At 46.4% G+C, this 15721-nt stretch overlaps 1 protein-coding gene across 4 annotated transcripts in view; it reads left to right on the plus strand.

Moving 5' to 3' along the window:
• Positions 1-15721, plus strand: part of OFD1 (OFD1 centriole and centriolar satellite protein) — a 112925-nt gene that overhangs the window by 41335 nt on the left and 55869 nt on the right. For all 4 annotated transcript variants that reach the window (XM_063953522.1, XM_063953523.1, XM_063953520.1 and 1 more), the window contains exons 10-11: positions 10716-10835; positions 13798-13871. In XM_063953522.1, coding sequence (XP_063809592.1) covers positions 10716-10835; positions 13798-13871 — 194 coding nt within the window. The remainder of the gene's footprint in view (positions 1-10715; positions 10836-13797; positions 13872-15721) is intronic.

Raw genomic sequence — 15721 nt, forward strand, 5'->3', positions numbered from 1 at the left:
TACGGCTGTGTCGACATGTTTGATGTGGAGGCGGAGCAGGAGCCGATAAGTGTGATGTCGCCCCCTACGGGGCCGACACCGGAGTGGATGGATATGTGGAAGGTATTAACCGACAGTGTCAACTCTTTACATAAAAGGTTTGATGACGTAACAGCCTTGGGACAGCCGGCATCTCAGCCCGCGCCTGCCCAGGCGTCTCAGAGGCCATCAGGGGCTCAAAAACGCCCGCTAGTTTAGATGGCAGACACAGATGTCGACACGGAGTCTGACTCCAGTGTAGACGAGGATGAGACAAATGTAAAGTCCACAAGGGCAATCCGATGCATGATTACGGCAATGAAAAATGTGTTGCACATTTCTGACATTAACCCGGTTACCACTAAAAAGGGTATTATGTTTGGGGAGAAAAAGCAGCCAGTGACTTTTCCCCCATCTGATGAATTAAATGAATTGTGTGAAGAAGCGTGGTGTTCCCCTGATAAGAAACTAGTGATTTCTAAGAGGTTACTGATGGCGTACCCTTTCCCGCCAACGGATAGGTTACGCTGGGAGACATCCCCTAGGGTGGACAAGGCGCTCACACGATTATCTAAAAGGGTGGCACTGCCGTCTCAGGATACGGCCGCCCTAAAGGAGCCTGCAGATAGAAAGCAGGAGGCTATCCTGAAGTGTGTATATACACACTCGGGTACTATACTGAGACCTGCTATTGCTTCAGCATGGATGTGTAGTGCTGCAGCAGCATGGTCTGATACCCTGTCAGACAACATTGATACCCTCGACAGGGATGCTATTTTGCTAACCATAGAGCATATAAAGGACGTTGTCTTGTATATGAGGGATGCACAGAGGGACATTTGCCGGCTGGCATCTAGAATTAATGCAATGTCAATTTCTGCCAGGAGAGTATTATGGACTCGGCAGTGGACAGGTGATGCTGATTCTAAAAGGCACATGGAGGTTTTGCCTTATAAGGGTGAGGAGTTGTTTGGGGACGGTCTCTCGGACCTCGTATCCACAGCAACAGCTGGGAAGTCGACTTTTTTACCTCAGGTTTCCTCACAGCCTAAGAAAGCACCGTATTATCAAGTACAGTCCTTTCGGCCTCAGAAAGGCAAGCGGGTCAGAGGCGCATCCTTTCTGCCCAAGGGCAGGGGTAGAGGGAAAAAGCTGCACCAGACAGCCAGTTCCCAGGAACAAAAATCCTCCCCTGCTTCCACTAAGTCCACCGCATGACGCTGGGGCTCCACAGGTGGAGCCGGGTGCGGTGGGGGCGCGTCTCCGGAACTTCAGCGACCAGTGGGTTCGCTCACAGGTGGATCTCTGGGTTCTACAAGTGGTATCTCAGGGATACATGCTGGAGTTCGAGGCGACTCCCCCTCGCCGTTACCTCAAATCAGCCTTGCCAGCGGCTCCCAGGGAAAGGGAGGTAGTGCTGGCGGCTATTCACAAGCTGTACCTTCAGCAGGTGATAATCAAGGTTCCCCTCCTTCAACAGGGACGGGGTTACTATTCCACAATGTTTGTGGTACCGAAACCAGACGGTTCGGTGAGACCCATTCTAAATTTGAAATCCTTGAACACTTATGTAAGGAAGTTCAAAATGGAATCGCTCAGGGCGGTTATTGCAAGCCTGGAAGAGGGGGATTTTATGGTGTCGCTGGACATCAAGGACGCTTATCTGCATGTCCCCATTTACCCACCTCACCAGGAGTACCTCAGGTTTGTGGTACAGGACTGTCATTACCAATTCCAGACGTTGCCGTTTGGTCTGTCCACGGCACCGAGGGTATTTACCAAGGTAATGGCCGAAATGATGATACTCCTTCGGAAGAAGGGAGTTATAATTATCCCGTACTTGGACGATCTCCTTATAAAGGCGAGGTCCAAGGAGCAGTTGTTAGTCAACGCAGCACTATCTCAGGAAGTGCTGCAACAGCACGGCTGGATTCTGAATATCCCAAAGTCGCAGCTGATTCCTGCAACGCGTCTGCTGTTCTTGGGCATGATTCTGGACACAGAACAGAAGAAGGTGTTTCTCCCGGTGGAGAAGGCCCAGGAATTGTCATCTCTGGTCAGGGACCTCCTGAAACCAAAACAGGTGTCGGTGCATCACTGCACGCGAGTCCTGGGAAAGATGGTAGCTTCTTACGAAGCAATTCCCTTCGGCAGGTTCCATGCAAGGATCTTTCAGTGGGATCTGTTAGACAAGTGGTCCGGATCGCATCTTCAGATGCATCGGCTGATCACCCTGTCCCCGAGGGCCAGGGTGTCTCTGCTGTGGTGGCTGCAGAAGGCTCATCTTCTCGAGGGCCGCAGATTCGGCATACAGGACTGGGTCCTGATGACCACGGATGCAAGCCTCCGAGGTTGGGGGGCAGTCACTCAGGGCAGGAACTTCCAAGGACTGTGGTAAAGTCAGAAGACTTCCCTTCACATAAATATTCTGGAACTAAGGGCCATTTACAACGCCCTGAGTCAAGCAGAACCCCTGCTTCAAAACCAACCGGTGCTGATTCAGTCAGACAACATCACGGCGGTCGCCCATGTAAACCGACAGGGCGGCACAAGAAGCAGGATGGCGATGGCAGAAGCCGCAAGGATTCTCCGATGGGCGGAGAATCACGTGCTAGCACTGTCAGCAGTGTTCATTCCGGGAGTGGACAACTGGGAAGCAGACTTCCTCAGCAGGCACGACCTCCACCCGGGAGAGTGGGGACTTCATCCAGAAGTCTTCACGCTGATTGTAAATCGTTGGGAACGGCCACAGGTAGACATGATGGCGTCCCGTCTCAACAAAAAGCTAAAAAAATATTGCGCCAGGTCAAGAAACCCTCAGGCGATAGCTGTGGACGCACTAGTGACACCGTGGGTGTACCAGTCGGTTTATGTGTTCCCTCCTCTTCCTCTCATACCCAAGGTACTGAGGATTGTAAGAAAGAGAGGAGTAAGAACTATACTCATCGTTCCGGATTGGCCAAGAAGAACTTGGTACCCAGAACTACAAGAAATGATCTCAGAGGACACATGGCCTCTGCCTCTCAGACAGGACCTTTTACAGCAGGCGCCCTGTCTGTTCCAAGACTTACCGCGGCTGCGTTTGACGGCATGGCGGTTGAACGCCGGATCCTAACGGAAAAGGGCATTCCAGATGAAGTGATTCCTACGCTGATGAAGGCTAGGAAAGACGTGACAGCACAACATTATCACCGTATATGGCGAAAATATGTTGCTTGGTGTGAGGCCAGGAAGGCCCCTACAGAAGAATTCCAGCTGGGTCGATTCCTGCACTTCCTACAGTCAGGAGTGACTATGGGCCTAAAATTAGGATCCATAAAGGTCCAGATTTCGGCCCTATCTATTTTCTTTCAAAAAGAACTGGCTTCACTGCCTGAAGTTCAGACGTTTGTTAAGGGAGTGCTGCATATTCAGCCCCCTTTTGTGCCTCCAGTGGCACCTTGGGATCTTAACGTTGTGTTGGATTTCCTGAAATCCCACTGGTTTGAGCCACTTAAGACCGTGGAGCTAAAATATCTCGCGTGGAAAGTGGTCATGCTATTGGCCTTAGCTTCGGCTAGGCGTGTGTCAGAATTGGCGGCTTTGTCGTGTAAAAGCCCTTATCTGATCTTCCACATGGACAGGGCAGAATTGAGGACTCGTCCCCAATTTCTCCCTAAGGTGGTATCAGCGTTTCATTTGAACCAATCTATTGTGGTGCCTGCGGCTACTAGGGACTTGGAGGACTCCAAGTTACTAGATGTAGTCAGGGCTTTGAAAATATATATAGCCAGGACGGCTGGAGTCAGGAAAACTGACTCGCTGTTTATCCTGCATGCGTCCAACAAGCTGGGTGCTCCTGCTTCAAAGCAAACTATTGCGCGCTGGATCTGTAGCACGATTCAGCAAGCTAATTCTGCGGCAGGATTGCCGCATCCTAAATCAGTAAAAGCCCTGTCCACAAGGAAGGTGGGCTCTTCTTGGGCGGCTGCCCGAGGGGTCTCGGCTTTACAGCTTTGCCGAGCTGCTACTTGGTCGGGTTAAAACACATTTGCTAAGTTCTACAAGTTTGATACCCTGGCTGAGGAGGACCTTGCCTTTGCTCATTCGGTCCTGCAGAGTCATCCGCACTCTCCCGCCCGTTTGGGAGCTTTGGTATAATCCCCATGGTCCTTACGGAGTTCCCAGCATCCACTAGGACGTCAGAGAAAATAAGAATTTACTCACCGGTAATTCTATTTCTCGTAGTCCGTAGTGGTTGCTGGGCGCCCGTCCCAAGTGCGGACTCTCTACAATACATGTATATAGTTATTGCTTAACTAAAGGGTTATTGTTATGAGCCATCTGTTACTGAGGCTCAGTTGTTGTACATACTGTTAACTGGGTATGGTTATCACGAGTTGTACAGTGTGATTGGTGTGGCTGGTATGAGTCTTACCCTGGATTCCAAATCCTTTCCCGGTAATGTCAGCTCTTCCGGGCACAGTTTCCCTAACTGAGGTCTGGAGGAGGGGCATAGAGGGAGGAGCCAGTGCACACCAGATATAGTACCTAATCTTTCTTTTAAGAGTGCCCAGTCTCCTGCGGAGCCCCTCTATTCCCCATGGTCCTTACGGAGTTCCCAGCATCCACTACGGACTACGAGAAATAGAATTACCGGTGAGTAAATTCATATACATATATATATATATATATATATATATACATACATACATACATACATACATACATACATACATACATACATACATACATACATACATACATACATACATACTAGGTGGCTCATCGCGCTCTTCACACCGTCCCAAGGGGCTACGCCCCCTTAACCCTTGCACGCCCTTGGGCCGTGCAATATTTAGATTATATGGAGTATTAGTTCCAATTATAATTGTGTGAGTGGTTAAATATTGCACGGACAAAGGGCGTGCTATGGTTAAGGGGTCGTAGCCCCTTGCAACGGCGTGAACAGCGCACGCAGGGCCTGATGAATCACCTAGTAGGTGCTGTGGTTGGGGGAGTGGCGGGTGCGGGGGAGACGCAGATGGGGGAGGGGGTGCCGTGGGTGGGGGTGGCGTGGGCGGGGGAGGGGCTGGTGTGGTGGTGGGGGAGGGGCGGGTGTTGCAAGTGGGGGAGGGGCAGGTGCGGCGGGTGGGGGAGGGGCGGGTGCGGGGGTGCTGCAGGTGGGGGAGGGGTCCGGTGGCACCGTGGGTGGTGGAGGGGGGTGTGTGCGGGTGCCGTGGATGGGGCCTGGAAGTACTGCAAGTGGGGGAGGGACAGGTAATGCTTCTCCTTCTGGAAGCAGCTAGGCTGCTGTCCTCCCTTTGGCAGTAGCTCTCCCGGAGACTCGCACAGCAGCCAATCACTATTGTTAGCGCCGCATTACAGGGAAGAAGATGCACCCAAGAAACGACAGCTCCCAGCAGGCCTTAGCGCCGGAATGGTTTGGCGCTAAGGGCTGCTGGGAGCTGTAGTTTATTTAGTGCTTCTACTTCCCTGTAATGTGGCGCGTTGGGACACCGGCGCTAACAATAGTGACTGGCTGGCAGAACTGACTGACTCGCTGAATCAATGTAAAAGGTGAGAGTGCTGTGCAGTGTCAGTGACACTGCACACCCACTGCACTGTACAGCACTGTCACCTTTTACATTGATTCAGCGTCCAGACATTACCCTCCACAATATCACCCACTCTATCCGTTACATTAGCCATCTCGGGGCTTCCAGGCCGGCAGCCCAGGTGCTGTGTTGCGGAGTCAGGGCCTCTGGGGATCTGGGCGCAGCTGTGGCGGGGAGGCACTTTTGTGACATCACGCGTAGAGGAGGCTCCGGGGCTCAGAGCGTATGAGGCGCAGGGAGGGCTATAAAAGCCTTCCGCTGCGCCGCTTTCATACACATCTATGCCAGTAGCAGCAGCAACTTTTGTTCCACCTGCGCTATGGCTAGGGAGTGGGGATTGTTGATGCCGGAGCTGGCAGGCGGACTGGAAGCAGGACATAGGGGGTCATTCTGACCTGATCATAGCTGTGCTTGATCACTTACACTGACATGCGGGGGGGACGCCCAGCACAGGGCTAGTCCGCCCCGCGTGTCAGGCTGTCCCCCCTGCACAAGTACAAAAGCTGTGCGATGCTTTTGTACTTGGAGAGTAACTCCCAGCCAGTGCAGCTCCTGCAGCTTGCCGGGAGTTACTCGTCGCTGCCCTTGTCGCAGCGGCTGCGTGTGACGTCACGCAGCAGCTGCGGGCCGACCCCTCCCGGTCCGACCACGCCTGTGCTGGCCGGACCGTGCCCACAAAACGGCGGCCAAATGCCGCCGTGCCGCCCCCTCCCGCCCAGCGACTGCCTCTGCCTGAGGCAGAGGCGATCGCTAGGCAACAACAGCCGTCTGTTGTCAGCCATGCGCCGGCGCACTGCGGTGTCGGCACACACGGCACAATGAGTATTCACAAAGGTGATGGCAGAGCTGATGCCTCTACACCGAAAACAGTGTGTGAACATTGTTCCATATCTGGACGATCTCCTGATCAAGGATATGTCCAGAGATCAGTTGAGGGAAAGCATCAGCCTCACAACACGCCTGCTCACGTCACAAGGATAGGTTCTCAATCTGCAAAAATCCCATCTGGAACTGACGCAGAGACTTCAGTTCCTGGGTATGATCCTGGACATGGTGTCTCAGAGGATTTTCCTTCTTATGGACAAGGCAAGTGCAATCCAGACGAGGTGCATCTTTGCATACGTTTACTGGAAAAGATGGTAGTCTCCTACGGGGCAATCCAATACGGGAGATTCCACGCGTGGCCCTTCTAGCTGGATCTGCTGGACAAGTGGTCCGGTTGACATCTACGGATGCATCAGATGATATGTCTCTCACCCAAGGCCAGGATCTCCCTGCTGTGGTGGCTGCAGACCTCTCACCTGGTGGAGGGTTGAGCATTCGGAATTCAGACTTGGATTCTCTTAACCACAGACGCAAGCCTCAGAGGTTGGGGAGCAGTAACCCAAGGGGCTCAGTTCCAAGGTAGGTGGTCAAGTCAAGAAACAGTCCTTCCGATAAACATCTTGGAACTCAGGGCAATTTACAGTGCCCTTCTACAGGCCTCATAACTTCAGAATCAGGCCATTCAAGTACAGTCAGACAACGCAACGGCAGTGGCGTACATAAACCGACAAGGAGGTACAAAAAGTAGAGCTGCAATGAGAACGGTATCCAAGATACTCCTCGGGGCGGAACTAAATACCAAAGCCATCTCGGCCATCTTCATCCCGGGAGTAGACAACTGGGAAGCAGACTTCCTCAGCAGGCACCTCCTGCACCCAGGGGAATGGGACCTTCATCCGAAGGTGTTCCAGCAACTAACACAGTGGTGGGGATGTCCGCAAATCAACATGATGGCTTCTCGACTCAACAGGAAACTCCTGTGTTATTGTTCCAGGGCAAGGGATCCGCAAGCCGCAGCTGTCGATGCTCTGACGACGCCATGGTCTTACAAGTTGGTGTACCTGTTCCCTGCAATTCCTCTGCTTCCCATAGTTCTAAAAAGAAGGGAAGGAGTTCGGGTAATTCTCATTGCCCCAGATTGGCCGCGCAGAGCCTGTTATGCAGACCTACTGGCAATGTCAATCGAAGATCCTTGGCCTCTGCCACTTCGAGAAGATCTTCTTCAGCAAGGGCCGTTCATCTATCCAGACTTAATACGGCTACGTTTGACAGTTGAAAGGGAGATTCTAGCCAGAAAGGGCATCCCGGCCAATGTTATCTCGACTATGATCCAAGTAGAAAAGGGGTCACGTCGAGGTCACGTCGAAACGTTACCATCGTATATGGAAGAGATATATCTCTTGGTGTTAAAGTCGACAGTTTTCTGCTGTGGATTTAGATCTGGGCCGTTTCCTGCATTTCCTTCAGTCAGGCTCTCTTAAAGTTCAGATTTCCGCTTGGTCTATATTTTTCCAAAAACAGTTGGCTGCCCTCCCAGAAGTGCAGACCTTTCTGCAGGGTGTCCTTCATATTCATCCTCCCTTTGTGGCCCCCACAGCACCGTGGAATCTCAATTTGGTTCTAAAATTTCTCCAGTCTGACTGGTTTGAACATTTGCACAAGGTTGAGGTGAAGTATCTTACATAGAAGATGGTCATGCTGTTGGCTTTGCCAGTCTGACTGGTTTGAACATTTGCACAAGGTTGAGGTGAAGTATCTTACATAGAAGATGGTCATGCTGTTGGCTTTGCCTCGGCATTACGTGTGTTGGAGCTAGGGGCTTTGTCCTGTAAGAGTCCCTACCTGGTGTTCCATAAGGATAGAGCGGAACTCAGGACTCGCCAGCAGTTCCTGCCCAAGGTGGTATCTGCTTTTCATATCAATCAGCCGATAGTGGTTCCAGTTGTTGTTGTTGACACTGCTGCTACTCCAAAAGTCCTTGGATGTCGTTCTGGATGTTATATGGGCTTTGAAGATCTATGTCAAACGGACTGCTCAGACACGGAAGTCCGACTCGCTTTTTGGATTGGCTGTCCTGCTTCTAAGCAGTCTGTTGTGCGTTGGATCAGGCTTACTCAATGGCAGCTTTGCCGTTTCTGACGTCAGTTCGGACCCATTCCACTAGGTTGGTGGGTTCTTTCTGGGCAGCTGCCTAAGGTGTCTCTGCTTTACAGTTGTGCCGAGCTGCCACTTGGTCAGGGTCGAGTACATTTGTTAAGTTTTACAAGTTTGACAACTTGCCTACTGATGACCTTTGGTTTGAGTAATCTGTTTTGCAGGGGTCTCAGCACTCTCCCACCCAGTGTGGGAGCTTTGGGATTTCCCCATGGTACGAAGACCATCCCAGTTTCCCCTAGGACATTAGAGAAAAAAGGAATTTGATACCTACCCGTAATTCCTTTTCTTCTAGTCCGTAGGGGATACTGGGCGCCCTCCTCGGTGCTTCGGTTTGTTCCTGAAAATTTTATTTGTTGTGGGTTGGATCAGCTGTTGCTGTCCCTGATTTCAAGTTATGTTACTGTCTTCCTGTTGTGTGCTGGTTCGAATTCTCACCACTTTCCTCTACTAATTTCCTCTCTCAGTGTATGTCCGTCTCCTCCTAGACCGAGTCTGGTGGAGGGGCATAGAGGGGAGGAGCCAGCACACACTGTAAAGATTTAAAGTGCCAAGGCTTCAGTAGGACCCATCTATACCCCATGGTACTAATACCATCCCAGTATCCCCTATGGACTACGAGAAAAGGAATTACCAAATTCCTATTTTATTTTATTTTTTATTCATTTTATTTTCATATGCATTCAGTTGGGGGTCATGGGGACCATGGGTTGTAGAGTTGCAGACAGGAGCTTATGCACTTCACAAAGTCTGGGTTCCCCTCCCTCTATCCCCCATTTTGTAAACCTCAAGTACCTACAGTAGTTGCATTGTATTTTATTTTATTCTCTTTTGCTGTTGCTATGATGATAGCGGCTATCAGGTAGTTTAGCGCACAGTGTGCTAGGAACATGGAGGTTGTGCCGTTAAGTACCTCCTACTGGATCCACTCGAGAGTTTCAGATAGAACTCTTATTGAAATGGAACAAGTCACTCCAGCTCTTGTCCAGCCAGTTCATCTGGTTGTATCCAAGGGCACGTCAGGCTCTTCTTTTGGTGGTTGAAAGTGGACAAATTCAACACATATTATTCCTTCACCATTTAGGACTGAACAGTCATAATGATGGATGTCACCTTTTTTGCTTGGGTCTCTTTCCCTTCAATATCATCTGTAGGACTGGTTTTCCCGAGAGGAGTTACATCTCCCCATCAATGTTCTGGAACTGAGAAAGGTGTTAAACTCTCTAGTAAGGGCACAGCCTGTCCTACAAGAAAAGAACTATGATTCAGTCAGACCGTACCATAGCCACATACATAAACCTCAAGGAGGCACATGAAGCAAACCAGAAGGATAAGGTGCTGAATAGAACTAAATATTCTATGGTTGGAGAACTGAGAAGCAGGGGGTGCATACTATACTTTCTTAGGACCTGAACTAAAGCTGGGTACACACTGACAGATATATCGGCCGTTCCATCGAACAGGCAATATATTTGTAGGTCATTGGTGGATGTGTACACTCAATATGTCTGTACAGTTGATTCTGATATATTGGTATGGGTGACGCGCCGCCTGGCTGTACACTGGCTGCAGAGACTGGCATTACAGCTGGGCGGGTAAATTTAAATGCCCGTCCAGTTGTGATGTCTGCACAGACATATTGAGCGGCGGATTGGTAACTGTGTAGGCTTACCAAATTGGTCACTGTGATGGGAATCCGTCAGAATAGGGTGTGTCCAGCTTTAGTCATGACATTTCAGTGCCCTTGTTTTTAGTCATTTGAGTTAGTAAAGTTGAAATTCCTTTCTTAAGACACATTTTCTGTTGGTGATCTCTATAATGTGGAGAGTATTGGAAGTTAGATCTGTTTTATGGACAAAACCTTCCTTTCCATCTCAAATAGTATATTCGGAAACAGTCAGCTAATGGAGTTTGAGAAAATAATTTCTTGCATAACATTGTTATCTTACGTTTGACTCACAAAAAAGGCTAACTGAATATATGATGTGGAATAGCATTTTTTTGCTACTAGATTGCAGGGATTCTGACTCTGGTAATGGTTTTAATCTGTACATGTGCATGTTTATTAACTAGGATTGCTATCAAAACGTGTTTTTATTTATATTTTTTTTTCTATTCTAGTTCTCAAAAGTTACAAGAAGAGAAGAATAAAAGTGTGAACGAGTTTCTCAGAAAACGAGAGCTGGAAGTTAAGAATATTGAAGATACATATGAACAGAAGCTCAAACATGAGCTATTACGGTCTGATTATTTCTCTAATTGTATTTCCAATTTACATGAATATCAAAACTACAGTTATCGCATGATTGAGAGTGCTAAATCTATTTTTTTATCAATTAAATTTAGCACATAGAAATGTATTCAAAAAATGAATGAACATCTAAAACTAAATTACCTAATGCCATATATAAAAAAAATACCATTTTGAAAAATAAAAGTAAATGTTTCCATAACTTTACAGAATTTGAGATGTTCAACTTTATTCTTTACTAAACCGCTTAGAATAACTTTGACTGTCTTATTAGTCATTTGTGCCCAAAAGAGGCTCCCTACACTGACTTTGCATAGGTTTACAAGTAGGAAGTTTCCTGTATACTAAAAACATTGGAATCTGGATGATAGATAAACAGTGTATTGATCAATAGGAACAAAAGGTCAACAGAAGAATGGTCGACGTGTTTAAAAGGTCGACATGACAATGATCGCTTCACATATGGTCGACGCATGTTTTGAGGGGGTTTCACGTTTTCCCAACATTTGTTTAATTTACTATACATGTAGACACTGATTGGGAATAGTTACCTGTGGTGACCATTGTCATGTCAACCTTTTATACCTGTCGACCTTAACATTGTTGTTCGTCAATACCACACCCAAACTCCCCCTTCCTCCATCTTTATCTTTAAGATCTTCTGTTCTGGTCAGCTCTTGAAACGTTTACATATACTGTATATATCAGAAATCTCACTGCACATTAACTCTTCCCCAACTGCATTGCAACATGGTTTTGCCCGGTTCCTTGCTTTATTGTTTTACTTATAAGCATTATTCAGGCCCATTGTGCATATAAACAGGCATCTAGTACCAACCAAGTTTATGAAGAAGTCTGTTAGCTATTGAGTGATCTAAACAAGATGGGATGGAGATACACTGCACTATGTAATTGTTGTTATGTTTTTTTTCAAATAATCTGTTACATTGACACATTACAAAATCGTGTCCCTTTGCTTTCTGCATTACAGTATCATGTACAAGACCACCGTGTATGTGTATATATGTGTGTGTGTGTGTATATATATATATATATATATATGTGTATATATATATATATATATATATATATATATATATATATATATATAAAATATTTATTTATTTATTTATTTATTGGTCATTATAAAGAAAGAACAAAAAAAATGAAACCAGTGTTCACTATGACACTTTTTATTAACCCCTGTTCTGTGATAATAGACCTTGTCATTGGTAATCCTGCATGGACAGATAATTGAGATTTTAATGCATGTAGGCCATTGGCCAAACACTATACTTTAATAGTAAGTCTGGCTCAGTTGTTTTGTTAAAGAAAAATACTAAGACAACAACATCTAAGAGCAAAGTCTTTTAAATTGCCGTCTTTGCTTTTCCTCCAGATTATGAGAGAGACTCTTTATGCCTTTGCATTGTCAAGGTAACCAGTCTTTCTTTTATATCCTATGAATACAGATGTGTCCTCATACATCTTGCCTCAATACGCCACATAGTGGGAGATGCTTGGCACAGGTGAGCTGACAGGTCCAATGCTACTCCGTTAGCGTTGAGCATCTTTTTGGCCGAAAGTGCATCTTATTCGCGAATAGGATGCACAAGCAGACTCTGCTGATTAAAATGATATCAGCCTAAGCTGCTTGTGCATCCTATTCACATGCATTTGCGGGATCGGTATGGGATGGCGGCGCACGGGATGCCGAATGTCAGTATACTGACATCGGCATCCCGTGCGCCAGAATGCCGGCGGGGGGGGGCCAGAGCAATGAAGCCATTTGTGGGCCTGCGCGCTCGCCATTCTGCAGGCTCGGTGGCAAGCTTTGCTCGCCATAGTTTCTAGTCTCCCTGTAGGTGTTGTGGTCACCTACAGAGGGTGAATCACATACTTCGCCGGTATAGTGACCCTGTTGGGATCCCAGCGTCTGTATTGAGACAGCCAGGATCTCGACAGGCGGTATTTTAAACGCATACCCATTTTGCGAATAAGATGCGTTTTAATGAAAAAAGGCACACGTAAAGACGCTCTGTGCTACCAAGTCACGCCACAGCATGGTGTGATTAGAAGGGCTGTTTAACGTGCAGGGAGGCTAGATGTGTGTCGACACATCTGTATACGGACACCAGAAGTACAGTACTATTCTGTCAGTCTTTGATGAATATACAGGTTAACTGTTAGCATGCAGTATAGTATTGTATAACCGTTAATATGCAGAGATGTGACCATTCTGTTCAGAAAATCTCTACGAATATTTCTAGAAAGTGTATATAACGTTTGCCTAAGTATAGAACACTTTGATATTCAAAGTGTATATGTACCCTGCACAGAGAGTAGGAGGGACAGGAACACTGTTAACACTACCATTTTAGTGTGGCATTGATCATGCCTCCTAGAGGCCTTTAGAAACTCAAATGTCCCATCTCCATTGCATAGCAGTGACCGGGCATCTGCTGGTAGTCAGAACTCTCATCAGTCATTAACCTGGCTGTATAGAGTTCTGTGTGCCAGCTTGATTGTAGATTGTCATTGGTTCACGCCACTCTTCCACAAGTTTTACTGTGCTGTAAGAGGAACAGAGGAGCACTGAAAAAAACAGCTGCATATAGTAATCGAGGGGCTCCAGCAAGGGGATGGGTTGCCTTAGTAAAATCTTTTATATAGATGTTATAGGAACAGAAAATGGTGCTCCTGTACCTAGACTGCAAATTTGTTTTTTTACTGTCACCAAATCAGTTTGCAATAAGGGTATGGAGGGCTACATGCCTGATGAAGCAGCAAGACTGAAGACATTTTGTTCCATAACCGCACAGTCTCTTTAACTTAGACCTGTGCTTTAGTATTCTGGACAGTATAAAGCAGGTGTGGGGTTTTTCTCACTTTCTCATAATGTCTATTAGCAATAATAGAAAACAATTCTCTGCATGTGTTTTTATATCCTAGATATCAAAATGAACTAAATGAAGAGTATTTTAAGAAAACTAAGAAAGTCCATGAAGATGAGAGGAAAAATAAAGGTGTGTCAATTTAAAGGAAATATTCTATTCTGTAACCTAGTTGTCTGTCTATGCATTATGGATAATATGTGAAGACTGTGAATCAGAATGTTTGTATTATTCTATGTTACTCACACATGCAGATGTTCTGTCTTGAACACTACCCCCCACTATATATTGCTACCATTTTTGACCATGAGTTGACTGGCCATTAGACTCGGAGGACAGGCTGCAAACGTGATGCGGTCACTTGTTGGCCAGGGTTTTTTATTCTATTGTCGTTGAAGAGTGAGGGAGGTTGCAGTGCAAAGCTGTCTTCTAATCTCACTGGGGGTCGGCCCCGTCCTAAAGGGCCAGCACTGCAGTGATGTATTAGACAGGCAGCCTGTCTGTCAGTGCAGCAAAGCATCTCAGTTTCTACACATACAATCTGATTTGCAGCGCAGCCAGATGTTTCAATTCACCATTAGGCATCCCAAGTCCTTCCCTGGACCCTACTGTCACCAAGGAACGTAGCCTCTTGCTAACCCCAGACTGTTATTGATGGACTCTGCTGTCTGATACCTGAACTAGAGAACCACAATCCCTACAGCTGACCCAGCATCAACCAGTACTGCTTCAGTCATTGTATCATGTATTCTACTGCCATTTATTACCATAAAGTTAAAAGCTTTTGCCAGTTATGTTATTCTTTTTAACTGCCTCATATTACCTTTTACTACCATTTTTTATTTTGCTCATTATTTCTATTGATTGCCGCTGATTGCCTCAGTTCCTGCCTAATTAATTTTACTGCTATTTATTGCTTTGTGCTATTTATTGTTCCCACACACTCTACTACCATCCTACTGCAAGTTTTTTTCCCATTTTATACCAACCTTTTTCTTATCTTCTATATTTACCTACTCCATCTCTTACCTGAACTAGCCTCTGAAAAGATGTACTGTATGGGGATAACTGGGATGCTGCCTGTATTGTATGGCGGTCAATGGATGCTCAGTGTACTTTATGGCGATCACGTGGTGGTTTTTGCCTGTACTATATGGCGGTCACGTGGATGCTATCTGTTCTGTATGATGTTCACTGGGATTCCCTCTGTACTGTATGGTGGTCACTGGCATGCAGTCTGTACTGTTTGGCAGTCATGTGGTTGCTGTCTGTACTGTATGATGGCCACATGGATGCTCTCTATTGTGGCTAGGCTGTTTACCAACAGCGCTTATATTTGATTTGGTTCTACCTGCATGAGGCTGTTGTCGCATAGACAGATTAAAAGCAATATCTATATTTAACATCTTATTTAATATTCAAAAATGGACACTTGCTCTTAGTAGTTCCCTGTGTGATAAGTAGTTACTGGCTATGGCTGGCTGCCATTTTGTCTCACAGTCTAGTGTTGGAAATCTGGTTGCTTTCAGATGCAAGTAGTTTTGTGAAAACTTTGCTTCCTAAAACAAAATGACAAAAGGGGATTTAGTAAACATTAGAAAAAAATGTTTCTACTTTTAGATCTACTAGCTGAAGATTTCAACAAAACATAGAGTATGAGAAACCTGGACACTCATACATTGTACCTGGCAGGCGGTGGTGAGATCGCCCACAGAGTACATTTATAGAGAAGGGATGGCTCTAATGTTTTCTTACAGAAGTGAAAGCTCACGTTAAACATAATTTATGAATACGCTTATCATTTAGGAATAGGAGTTATAAAAAAAAAAAAAAAAAAAGCGTGTGGCATTCTTTTTAAATAAATACTTCATTAATTTCAGCTGCATTATATATGTAAAACAGAATCCTGGGTATTTAGTAATGTCAAGTAGTAAATTTGCTTTTTCCCAGTAATTGTACTTATCCTTTTCTGTATTTTGCAT

Source organism: Pseudophryne corroboree, chromosome 2 (assembly GCF_028390025.1).
Source record: "Pseudophryne corroboree isolate aPseCor3 chromosome 2, aPseCor3.hap2, whole genome shotgun sequence".
In the NCBI taxonomy this organism is placed as follows: domain Eukaryota; kingdom Metazoa; phylum Chordata; class Amphibia; order Anura; family Myobatrachidae; genus Pseudophryne; species Pseudophryne corroboree.